The 13,054-nt window shown below is 37.6% G+C and overlaps 1 protein-coding gene across 4 annotated transcripts in view; it reads left to right on the forward strand.

Annotated features, from left to right (window-relative positions):
• Window positions 1-13,054, forward strand: part of NR6A1 (nuclear receptor subfamily 6 group A member 1) — a gene marked incomplete at its 5' end in the record, with an annotated part of 201,455 nt that overhangs the window by 19,272 nt on the left and 169,129 nt on the right. For all 4 annotated transcript variants that reach the window (XM_082656426.1, XM_082656427.1, XM_082656428.1 and 1 more), the window contains one exon: window positions 9,216-9,257. In XM_082656426.1, the coding sequence (XP_082512552.1) occupies window positions 9,216-9,257 (42 nt within the window). The remainder of the gene's footprint in view (window positions 1-9,215; window positions 9,258-13,054) is intronic.

The raw sequence follows: 13,054 nt of genomic DNA on the forward strand, positions 1-13,054 counted from the left end.
GTTCGACTCCTAGCTATATATCCAAAAAAACCAGAAACACTAATTCGAAAATATACATACACCCCAATGTTAATGGCAACATTATTTACAATTGCCAAGATATGGAAGCTACCTAAGTGTCTGTCAACAGATGAATGGATAAAGATGATGTGGTAATATACATACAATGGAATACTACTCAACCATTAGAAAGAATGAAATTTTGCTGTTTGCAGCAACATGGATGGGCTTGGAGGTTATTATGCTAATTGAAATAAGTCAGACAGAGGAAGACAAATACAAAGTGTTGTATGATATCACTTATATGTGGAATCTAAAAAAAATAGAACAAACTAGTGAATATAACAAAGAAGCAGACTCACAGATATAGAGAACAAACTAGTGGTTACCAGTGGGGAGAGGGATTGTAAGAATCTAGGGGTAGCCAGCTTTATTCATCTTTGTATCCCTTTTAACTTAGCATAGTGCCCTATATTGAAAATGCTAGGTAAATATTTATTGAGTTTAATTTTAGAACGTAGGAAAGTGTAGCATATAAGAAGCAGAAGGGGCTTCCCTGGTGGCGCAGTGGTTGAGAGTCCGCCTGCCGATGCAGGGGATGCGGGTTCGTGCCCCGGTCCGGGAGGATCCCACATGCCGCTGAGCGGCTGGGCCCATGATCCGTGGCCGCTGAGCTTGCGCGTCCGGAGCCTGTGCTCCGCAACGGGAGAGGCCACAGCAGTGAGAGGCCCACGTACCGCAAAAAAAAAAAAAAAAAAATAAGCAGCAGGAGTTTTTCACCCTTAATCCTGTTTGTGGAGTGTCTTTTGCATTTATGTGGTGCTCTAAACATATGTTGGTTTTTGCTCTTCTATCTTGACTCCAGTTCAAATAGTTAAAAAAAATTTCTTTTGGGGTTATTTCATAGATTGGTTAACTAGCAACTAGCTTTGCTTCATATTTGAAAGATTCTGGGGTGCAAGTTTAAAGATGTTGTATCTTTTTGTTGCCACACAATGGATTTCTAAAGCTGAGACATGAGAGATGGTACTGAGCTTTAGCATTAATGGTTAACTAGTGTGTCAGAAAGATTAGTGCCCAGAATTATGTTTCTAATAAGAAGTACTTTAAAAGTCACTTAGAGAATGTTTGGGAGGTTTTTTTTTTTTCCTTCAGTTGAACTGGTCAGTTTTAGAGAGTTAAGGTGAATCATTTTGTTCTTAGGCTTTTTCTTTTTTATTGAAGCAAAGTTGCTTTACAATGTTGTGTTAATTACTGCTATACAGCAAAGTGATTCAGTTATACATATATATACTTTTTAAAAATATTTTTCATTGTTCTTAGGATTTTTAAAATGTGCATGTTTCTGTTTATAAAAACAATATATTTTCAATCAGAAAAGTTGAATGGAGGAAAAAAAATCATCCTCAACAGATGGTTCTGAAATGACCTCGAAAGCTCTGTGACCACGGTCAAACAAACTCCTTTGTCTGTAGGACTCTTCTTCAGTTAGTCTTTGAAATGACAATGAGCAAAAAAAAATCTCCTTCACTCTCCCTACTCCTGCTGGGAGTAACATATATTTTTCCAAAACAACCTAGTTCTTGTTTAATTACAATATTGCATTCATTCATTCATGTAAAGTTTTATACTTCGGTTTGATCTGGTTAGTGAAGTTACTCTAGCTGCTTCTGATTATCTTGGATTATTCAAGAGGACGTTAATAATGGACTCATCTAAGGTGTGGTGTTTTTTTCTTGGACTCTGAAGCCCTGCTTTTGTGGGAATGTCAGGGTTTGTTTTTTGAAATAACGTCAAGTTCCCATCTAGCTGTTGAAAAGCATGTACCTTGCAAAGGAGGGGTTTTATTAGCCCAACTGCTCTGAAGAGAAGTTCTCTTGTTTTGACTTTTGTGGCTCTTTCCATGTAACAGAATACAATAATCTGTTTAAACCTATAAGATGGAGAAAGGAAGAATTCGTGTAAAGCATCACGCCAATGCCAGGCCTATAGTAAAGATTCAATAAATGGCAGCTGAGAGATTATTTTATACATTTTATTGTATGTGTGCATTTTGAAATTTCTTTAACCTCCAAGCTGAATGGAGAATTATCAACAATCTCTTTTGTTACTACAGAGATCCAGGAATTGTAAATGAAAAATGTCAGAGGCTCATCAGTACATGCAGTTTTCTGAGAAATGCCTGTACTATATTTCCATAGAAACACTAATGACCTCTGACTCATCAAACCGAATTGCCTTCCTAAACTGTTTTCACCTTCTGATTCTCTAGCCACAGCCTTGAAGCTTTGTACTGCTTTTATTTTTTAAAATATCTTAAAATTGAAATGTCATAATCTTGAGCTGGTTTTTCTGCCTTCAGTATGGTTTCAAGGCTGCCGTTACAAAGCTAGAAGGCTGAAAAACTGTATGAAAGGTGATGTAGGTTGATCACATGGAACTTATTAATGTTTCCATAGAAATGTAGACACTTCTTGTAAGCAGCATTTAAGCTGAGCAAATATGTGGGCACAATAGGTTATATAATTGAGAATCCTTGGCTTCTCCTCCCCCCACTCTTTTTTTCTGCCCCTAAGACTTCATGTTAAAAAAATGACATTAGGGAAAGGGCTTTGTTTTTGTTGCAGTTTTTAAAATGTGGCCTTGACATTTGTAGGTGGAGAAAGGGAAATATGACTTGTTCTGCCAGCCAGCTTTTGCTGTGCGGACTTGTGCTGTCTCTGTATTCAAAAGCATTTTCTGTTATTCCTGAAGTATAGTTTATCAGGTTGCCTGTGAGAAACAAAAGCTAATGGCACAAGTGGCATCCCACTCACTGGATAGAAAGGAAAGAGGCAGATGTGAATTTAATGCTCAGCCAATCTAAAGAAAAGTGTTTCTGTATTTGCTTGGGTCTGGGGCTAAATTGTAGGCTGCAGACTGGACTGTAAGGCAGGCCATGGTTTGGCTAACTAATGTTTGTTACCAAAAAAAAAAAAAAGCTACATTTCTTTTCAGCCGCTACCTAAGCCATTCTTTGTACCAAAAGCAGTATAGGAGATGGAGTTGGAGGGGCCCTGAAAAATGGGAAGAGTTCCTAGAATTTCAGGAGCTGTGGATGGTTTGCCATGTGTATCTTGTCTACCCTCTCAGAGCGCTTTCCTCCCATCCCTTTAACCCTTATGCTTATAGTTACCTGGTTGAAATTTTAGAACCACTATATTGAAGTTAGTCAGAGTTGGGCTGGTATTGACACACTTCCTAGGTGTATCCATGTATTTCCTTTACTCAGTGACTGTTGCCTATAGAATAAAAGCCAAAAACTCCCCGTGTATGGCGGTTAAAACCCTTTATGATATGGCCCTGGCTGGGACTCCAGTCAAATCACATTACCAGGTAACACTGTTCACTTTCTCTGTTCATGCCTTTTACATGTGGCTTCCTCTGCATATGTTTCTCAAATAGCCCTGTTTGTCTGGTGAATGCTTATCCCTTGCACATGCCCCTGGCCCCATGGTTGCTGCTGTGTTCTCACTAATATTGATAGCGGCTCTTAAGCGCTTTCCACTGCCCTAAGTGTATCATTTCATTGAATCCTCACAACAGTCTACAGATGAGGAAATTGGCTCAGATAGGTGAAGTCACTTCCTAAGTTAACACAGTAGTAAGTGATGGTGCCAGGACTCAAACCTATTCTGATAGCAAAATATATGCTCTTACTACTCTGCAGTGCTTCCCAGTTTCACCTTGTCCATCTGTCCCAATCTGTCCATCATTCACTCCCTACCATTAATTTTTTTAATGTTATTATCTATTTCACTATCTTTTTTTTTTTTTGGCCACACCACACGGCATGTGGGATCTTAGTTCCCTAACCAGGTATTGAACCTGTGCCCCCTGCAGTGGAAGTGTGGAGTCCTAACCACTGGACCACCAGGGAAGTTCCTTCGCTATCTTTATTTCATTTGGCTTTAATCTTTTCTTATTGTAGTAAAATACATATAACATAAAATTTACCATTTTAACCATTTTAAGTGTACAGTTCAGTGGCATTAAGTACATTCATATTGTTGTACTCTGTAGTTAATTTTTATTCTGTACCCCTCTGGACTATTCATTCTCTGACAGTAGGGTCATTCTTACTGATACCTGTATCTTCCAGGCCTAGGAGCTGCTACAGTGTGGGCAGGTACTTAATAACATTTGAGGAAGTAAGTGACTATATTTGCTAGGCTGATGGAATTACTTTCTGATAACAACCGATAAACTTATGAATTGGTTAGTAAATAACACTAGCATAAACATTTCCATATTTCATTTACTTTAAAGCTGCAACAGAGTCCAAAAGGTGGCATAATACATTTAGAAGAGGGAGGACTTTTTTTCTAGTCTTATGTTTTCCATTATAATAGCCACTGGCCTTATGTGGCTACTTTAATTAATCAAAATTAAATTAAGTTAAAAATTCAGTTGCTCAGTCACACTAGTCACATCCTAAGTGCTTAATAGCCACATGTGGCTAGTGGCTATCATTTTGGATAATGAAGAGAGAGAACATTTCCATCATTGTAGGAATTTCAATTGGACATTGTTGGTCTAGACTTTGAAGGCAGAGAATACTGAAACAGTTATTTTCTCTTAGAACTTGATATTTTGGCAAGAACTTCATTGTGGTATCATGTGGTTTAGTACCATTGCTTTTTGGAGAAAGAAGTAGTTCCTCAACATTTACTGAGCATCCTTTCCTGGGATCCTGGGATGTGCCTCAGCCTTGAGGCTGGAGATAGTTAGGGCTGAGACCAGATCTGACTGAAAGAAGGACACAGAGTTTCATTGGGAACCTAATCATGATCAGGGGCACAAAGCAGATGGGAAACTGACACAGATGACCAGAGCTGTTGGTCCAGAAAGTACCAGTGAATGACTATTTTGTATCAGTACAAATCCTGGGTAAAGATTTTTAGCTTTTTTCTTAGGGAGTATGGAAAACAAAATTCTCTAAAACCTGAATTCACGGTCAGTAGCCCTGATGGTGATTTGGTGAGGGAAGCAGAGGGAATTGGGATCACAGAGTAGGGAACCTAATAAGGCAGAATAGTTTCAAAATCCTTCTAGATCCCTGACTTCCTTCTGGAAGCTCTGCTTCACTTCATATCTCACATTTTAAAGTACATGAAACTTGAATTGCAGTTGACTAGGTAAAATAATGTTATATATCATATTTAATTAAAACATTTAAACTAATGTTAATATGTGATTTCTGTTTTGGGGAAAGATGAGATGTTTGATTAAAATTATAGAATTTTGCCTTTTAAGGGCCTCACCTTAATTTTGCCTTGTGGGCTTCAAAGTAGATTGGCAGAATCCTGACCAGGATCCAAGTCTCTGTTGCACCATGCTGCCTTCCTACAGTCAAATTGAATGAAATTAAAACATTCCTAGAGTAACATTTAACTTGCTTTTGTAAAAAACACATTATAGATTACAATTAGCTAGTGTTTTAGACTTGAATTTGTTAAGTGGCATTACCCATAAGCTTTTATTTGTTCATATTTGGAAAAAAATTGGATACTCAAAGTTTATTTAAGATCCTATTGTGGTAAATATATAACTTTATAGCCAAAAATAGTAAATAAAGAAAAAAATCAGTATTTTCAAAATCTTTTACTGTAGCCAATCACAGATTAAGGAGTCACTGATCTTTTTGTTTTTGCCAAATTCTTTCCTATTGGAGAAAAGCTTGTCAACTGGATCTTCCTCTGTATTAAAGAAAATTCCTAGACTGAGAGCCATTTATTGACTCTTGCCATAAAGTAGGTTATTTATATATATTCACCAAATCTCACAACAGTTGAACAAGATGGTTATTTTTATCCCCATTTCAGGAAGTAGCTATAGGGTAGTTAATTAAACAAAAATAGTGGCAGATATGGGATTTGAATCCAACTCTAACTCAGACCCATGTCCTTTTCACTATGCATCTGCCTTTTAAGTTAAACCGTGGTAACAGAATATATATAAGCTTTGCACTAAATTTCAGATTGCTTATGAGCATGCTGATTTAGTGGTATATCTATCATTTTAGGAACCAATCTGTGTCTCTTGTCTCTCCCTTTTTAAAGCAATTTAAGTCACCAGCCAAAGACTCTGGATTTCTCAGAACATTTCCTAATCTGTTTAATGTGTTGTATTTTGTGAGGCAGAAGGTTTTGGGGTTATATTTGTGTATTTATGTGCCTTAGGAGTCTGCTTTTTACTGAACAATTCTGATATCCTTTGCCTCTGTGTTGAATTGAATTGAACACACATTGGGGTTATTTCTAGCAGTGGTTTGGATTCTTCTAGCTAGGAATCATTTTGCTAGCTGGATCTGGTTGCTGAGAATCTGGGTGAGACTGTTTGAGAACGGTAGCCAGATCTAGCCATTCCATTGACTTGTCAGGAGGTAGGATTAACATTGTTCTCCATATCTCCTCAAGCCTCCTGCATTAGTGATGATCTGTAAAGCCAGAGACAACATTATTAGCCAGTGGTCTCAGGACTGGATGGAGGGACTATAGACATAGTTACTGAATTCCATAATCAGGGATCTTTGTGACCACTGGAGGAATTCGTTTTAAGGCAAATATAAAGAGTTCTTCTTTTCTCGGGGGGTAGCGTACTACATCTGGAATTACTGCATCAAGCAATTTATAGGCTCAAAATATTAAAAAAGTTCAAGAATCACAGCAAGTAATTAAACTACATTAGTGATGTTAGGGGGTTCCATTCCAGGTCTTTGAGGATGGTGTCATGAATGAGTCAATAGTTAACCCTCCTATAATCTCCTCTTTGGTACCACAGATACAGCACTAGATTGGATGGACCCTTGGGGTTAGTTGGTTAGTAATAGCTCACATATGTTGAGCTTTGACTTTGTCAAGTACTGTGTAAAGTCTTTACATGCACTATCTCATTTAATCCTTTTAACAGACCTATAAGGTAAGTGCTGTTGTTAATCCCAGTTTATAGCAGGGTTAGGGTCAATCCTACTTGGGTCATATCAACTGAAAGTGTAAAAGGGATAAGTCTCCAAAGTAAAATCAGAATGCCATTAACCAGAAGGGGGGAGTGGTTGCTAGGCAGATAAAAGCAATAGATGTCCACTTTAACTATTTTTCATAGTATTTCTTTTTTTTTAGTCACCCTGTCTTTATTTGTGTTTGATCTAGTTACTTTGAGTTCCGAATGTTGTTTTCAGAAAATGTGTTAGGCTTTGTCTTTTCTTGAGACTTCTAGTACAGCTTTTTCATTTAATGTCCAGAATCTGAGGTCCAGAATAGGGAGTGACTTGCCTAAAGTCATATGACTAAACTAAAAGTGGCTTGAACTATAACTTGCCCATTATACTATTCTGCCTTCCCATGTTTTTTGTCCTATTTTTGAGTCAATTTATGTTAAGTGAGTGCTTATTCTCAGTTTCATTTCTGGCAGGATGTTCAGTATTGGACCCATGTGTAATGAGTGATTTCCTCATTGCCTGGCATCTCTCCACAGCTTTTCTGATCCCCATGTGTTTAGGTAGAGACGGTTTAAAGTTGCTCTGAGGTGAGCCTTTTTAGGCATCTCATCCACTTTAGCAGCTTCCAAACTCTGGTTTTCCAGATCAGATTTCCTCATTCAGACATTCCACACACTTTTCAGGCTAGACTTAGATTTTCTGATCCTGTGACTTCCTTCCCCTAGACTGTGATCTAGAGGAGGGTTGTGTTTTCTGTTTAGTTCATCCTGCATTTGAGCACCTTACGTAATGTATCGGCAACTGTTTCGGGCGTAGAAGCAGCTCTGCAGATGAATATGGCACTGTCCCTACCCTTGAAGAGCTCACTGTCTAGTGGAAGAGGCAGTTATTTAAGTTGTGAATGCAGGAGAGGCCTCTTCTGTTTTCCACGTTTCATAGTTGTTATATTTGAGCTGGGTCTTGAAGGATGATGAATAGTTCTTTACCAAGAAGGACTGTGGCTTGTTTGGTGAATGCCCAGGAGTGCAAGGACTTTAAAAGTGGTGTTTAAACAGTCTACTTGCTGTTTGAATCCTTCTTCTCCACATGACGCTCAGTTGCTCTTTTGGCTTCTGATTGCCTGGCTCTGATGACAGAAAATGTTCTTATATTCCTCTAGTCCTAGTTTTGCTCCATTGTTTTTGAATTTACCATTGAGATACTACAGTTGATATTTATTGAACATCTGCTTTGTACTAGGCTTGTGAGACATAATGGGGTTACAGCTGTGAACAAGACAGGCCAGGTCCCTTCCCCTGGGGTGGTGGAACACTGTTAGTGGAACAGTCTAATAGTGGCATGAGACATTGAGCCAATAATTCCTTGCTGATGAGTGCACAAAACATTATAGATAATTATAACAGGGGGCTTTGACCTTGTGTATGAGACAAGGATAAGGGAGGCAAGAAAAAGCTTTTCTGAGAATGAGTAGAAGGCAAACTGGAGAGAGTAAGCAGTCATTCCAGGAAAATAGAACTTTCATCACCTGTGTATATAGAACACCTACTGGGTGTTTGCCACTCACTGTGCTTGGTTTTTCTCTTCAGTGTGATAGTTACACACCAATCAGAAAGATGTAGCTCAGATTTTTTGGGCCTGAAATGTGCTTTGAGAGGTATTTATTCCGACTTGAATAGCATATTTATTAATGGAAGAATTGCTCCCATTTGTGTGTATAAGTAAAATTCTTAAGCAACTGTGAAAATTTTAAGTAAAATTATCCTGTTGGATATTTTATAAGTTCATATTTTGTATATTTTGCTTCCTTTTGGAAAATAATTCATTGATAACATAGTAGAACATGACGAGTATTAAGTACATTGTAATTTTATTACGAACTTTTTACAGCTAACTTTGGCATTGCTTACTCATAATTACTTGTGCTGTTGTTTATTGAGCTCCTCTGTGCCAGGGACTGTGCTAAATAAGCATTTAATATCAGTGTCTCACTTAATCCTCATTACTATCCATGATAGGTGCTGTTACTATCTCCATTTTTTTATATAAAGATGATGAAATGGAGGCTCAAAGAAGGATGTACAGTAGCTAAATGTTATAGAGCTAGGATTCAAATCCAGATTTGACATCTGAGTCTGGATTTTTTTTCCCGCTATATGATACTTGATTTTTCATATTTGGAGGCACCTTGGAGTAATTCATGAATTGTAATCTTTTTTTCCTGTTGTTTTCTCTTTAGGTTTTTGTCAGGACGAACTGGCAGAGCTTGACCCAAGCACTAGTAAGTTCTGAATGTTCCCCAGTGTTCATGTGTAAGAAAAGTGTATGTGTGTGTACTTTGAAATGTATAACTTAAGATGACATTTATAGACCTATTGACAGATTTTTTTTTTATTTTTGCGGTACGCGGGCCTCTCACTGTCGCGGCCTCTCCCGTTGCGGAGCACAGGCTCCGGACGCGCAGGCCCAGCGGCCATGGCTCACGGGTACAGCCGTTCCGCGGCACGTGGGATCCTCCCGGACCGGGGCACGAACCCGTGTCCCCCGCATCGGCAGGCGGACTCTCAACCACTGCGCCACCAGGGAAGCCCTATTTACAGATTTTATTTCACTTTAATTTATGATTATGGGGAGGGCATTCTCTCTTTTCTAGTTATGTTTTCTTTTTCTTCTCCTAATGTTATTTGGTGGCCAGAGTCTAGCCGTTTAATAGAAAATTCTTTGCTGAAAATTTCTGTTTAATACTAGTTTCTTGTTCTCCATCATCCATGAAACCACCACCAACAAAAATTGTGCTTTCATTTATGCATACATACAACCATATACCCGCAACCACTTTTTAAAATGTTGACATCATTTTGATATAATTTATTTCAAAGAAGGATTATGTAAAGGTTTAGATATTTATAGTTGATAACCTTCATACCACAGTTTAATTTCTAAAGCATCTTCAACTACATTCTTAAGTTTAAGTTATGAGAATGACCATTTCAAAGTCTAATTAAATGATGCTTTTCAGGACTATATAAGTCTTGATCATAGATAATCATCTGTGTTTATAGTGCTCTCATAATGTGGCATACACCATTCCAGGATATGGAGAATATTCAGTGTATACATATCTTATTTTGCTATAATACCAAAAGGTCGAATGATACTTTAGATTGAGACTCCATGAGATGATTTAGAGTTATTTTTTCTAGTTCTTGTACTTGTTAGGGTCATGGGGCTGGTTATTGGTCACCATTCTGCTGTTGAGGTAAGCGATAAAGTTCACCTTCTCACCATCCTGACTAATATCAGCTGTGGCCATTCTCATGTTATCCTCACACACTTTAATAGTATAAACATTCATGTTTGTTCAACTAACTTATTAATTACAAGATAAAATAAGTCTCATAATGCTTATCAAACACCAGGGAAATAGATTTGTCTTTCTACAAGTCATAAAGTTCAGAATCAGCTTTGTAGGTAATATAGGCTCAGTTTACCCCACCTTCCTACCTGACATCCCATTACCTGTGAGTGAACACACTATTTTCACTGTCTTTCTCTTAATGAATAGCCGTCATTTAGGAGGAGGAAAAGGTAAATTCTCGAGTCATGGTCCTCTCTTAGAAGCATTTTTGAACACTAGGAAGAATATTGACATGCCCTGTGGTCTTTCAGATAGAACTACACATAAAACAAGCCAGATAATTGAGAACTCAGTTTAACATTGAATGTTCTCTGCAACAGGCCCAGTTCTAGGCTCTAGGGATACACAAATAAATAAATCTGTGTCCTGCCCTAATTTATTAATAGTCTATTGGAAAATATTTCCTTGTCTGGAATTATTTCAAAATACACTTTTTTAAACCTCTAATTTAGCACATAGTATCCAAATTTATTCTTTTTTTCTGCACTTAGTAGCAATTGAAAATACTCATGCCCATCTTCTAGGAAAGGCACTTGATATTCTTATGAAGATTATTATTGGATTATTGTTCTTTCTGGGCCAAGTAATTCTAACTCATTTAACATTTCTGCATAGACTCTCTAGCTAGATATTGTGCTTTATATACCTCTCCATTCCATGAGAATGAACAGATATTGAATCATAATTTTATATATCAGTATAGAATGGGAATTACCTAAAAAAATCATTTTTCTTTTAAAAGTCCTACTTAGCTTATGTGGCCAATATTTTCAATAGTCCCCATGTTATTTTTGTGAAGTTAGTATTTTTGGTCTTTCTCTTTGAAGAAATACATAAAGATCTGACATTATAATAATGAATGGGAAGAAACAAAAGTTTATCATCTGGTCTGAGTCAATCTTGGGGTTCAATTGAGCATGCTCAGTCCTACCAAGTCATAGCACACCTCAAGATTGAAATGGGCTGTACACACGTGTTGTGTAAAGTTGGTTATGGTTGTTGATACTACAAATTCCATGGCTTCTGATTGGGAAGGAATAACATCTGTGTTAATATTTCACAACTTCTGCACATTAGATGGAGAATAATAGGGTTTTCTTTGTGATGCATCTTTGGAATTTAGAGGCTCCAATGTCTCCCTTACCCCCCAAATTCCTGATAAGGAAGGCCTACTCATACTTGCTTATTTTGGACCAGGAAATACCATTGTTGCTGATTTCCCATTTTGCTTGGCACTGGTTGTAGACAGCAAATTTGGGACAACATGTTGGAACTGGATGAGGAAAGACTGACTTTGTAAAATTTGTATAGCCTTTTTTTTTCCCCTACATTTTTTGTGATAGACCATATGGGTAGCATGCTTAGAATATGGGCAGCTACTCACACTCTGGCTGCCTTCCTATGATTCCTGGGCTTCCTGGAGTCCAATGTTACAGCACAGGTTCAGGCTAAGTTCATTTCTACAAGAAGCATCTCTGTACCCTGCCTATTAGCATAAGGGACAAGGGCAGTCAAAGGTCAAGAGAAGTTCAAAACAGCATAACCTTTCTGTGCTTCTGTTTCCAAATAACCCCAGTCTGCCCTGCTCCCCAAGTATTTTCCTCAGCCATCGTGCTTACCGTGTAGTTGTAAAACTCAAGAGAACAAGAACTGACTTGATGTAAGGGAAGTTAGAGAATAGAAGTCATTGTTTCTTAAAACAGGAGAAATAATTGATTTATGTTTGGGGACCAATTAGGCTATAAAACAAGAACAGTAAAGGGACCTATGACTTCAGGACAGTTACTTGCTCTGATTTCTGTCCCACAGACAAGGGGCTCCCCAATAAAGGCTGTCGGCTATCTAGACTAAATTATTAATTCCTTTCATGCCTCTCAGGGCTTGTAAACAGCACATAATACAGGAAAACAATTGATACTGTTCAGTTATTGGCCAGATAGAGGGTCAAAGGGTAAATAGTTGGATTAGCAACAGCTGTTCTTCCTCCCTAGTCAGACTTTTGTCCCTTATTCTATTTCAGCAAAACCATTCCTGGGTTCTTGGCCTCTAAATAGTTTAATCCATTTCTCTTCTTGTAAAATAATCCTACAAATAATTAGAGAATAAACACTGACCGAAATTGAAAATACTCGTATTTTAATTCAGTTTCCAAATTTGAAGATGAGCATTCTTTTTGGTATGTGCTGACTATGTTGTTTCGTGTTCAAAGGATATTATGCCAAGGAAAGTAACTACTTGAAGTTTAGACAGGTTAGAAGCTTTTTAGCTGTTTATACCAACTGCTTGAGGATTTTCATGCAGCTTGATTAAAAGAAAAAAATTGCCTTTGTTTAAACTGATGGTAGGATAATGCGTGTTCATTGTGGAAAACACTAAAAGAAAACTGTAAACACCCCTAATCCCACCACCTGGAAATAACCATTGTTTCTTATTTGAGAATATGTCCTTCCAGTTTGTGTCTGAGCTTATTTTTTACGTGGTTAGAAATCATATATACAATTTGTATGCTGTTTATTGCTCCCCCACTCAACATTACATTGGGAACACTGTCCCAAGTCATGAAACAGTTTTCATAAATATTTTTAATGGCAAGATAATATTTCATTGTAAGTGAATAAGTTTACCATGGTTTATTTAACCATTTACCTATTGTTGGGCAT

This window comes from Grampus griseus (assembly GCF_964374135.1).
Source record: "Grampus griseus genome assembly, chromosome: 6".
In the NCBI taxonomy this organism is placed as follows: Eukaryota; Metazoa; Chordata; class Mammalia; order Artiodactyla; family Delphinidae; genus Grampus; species Grampus griseus.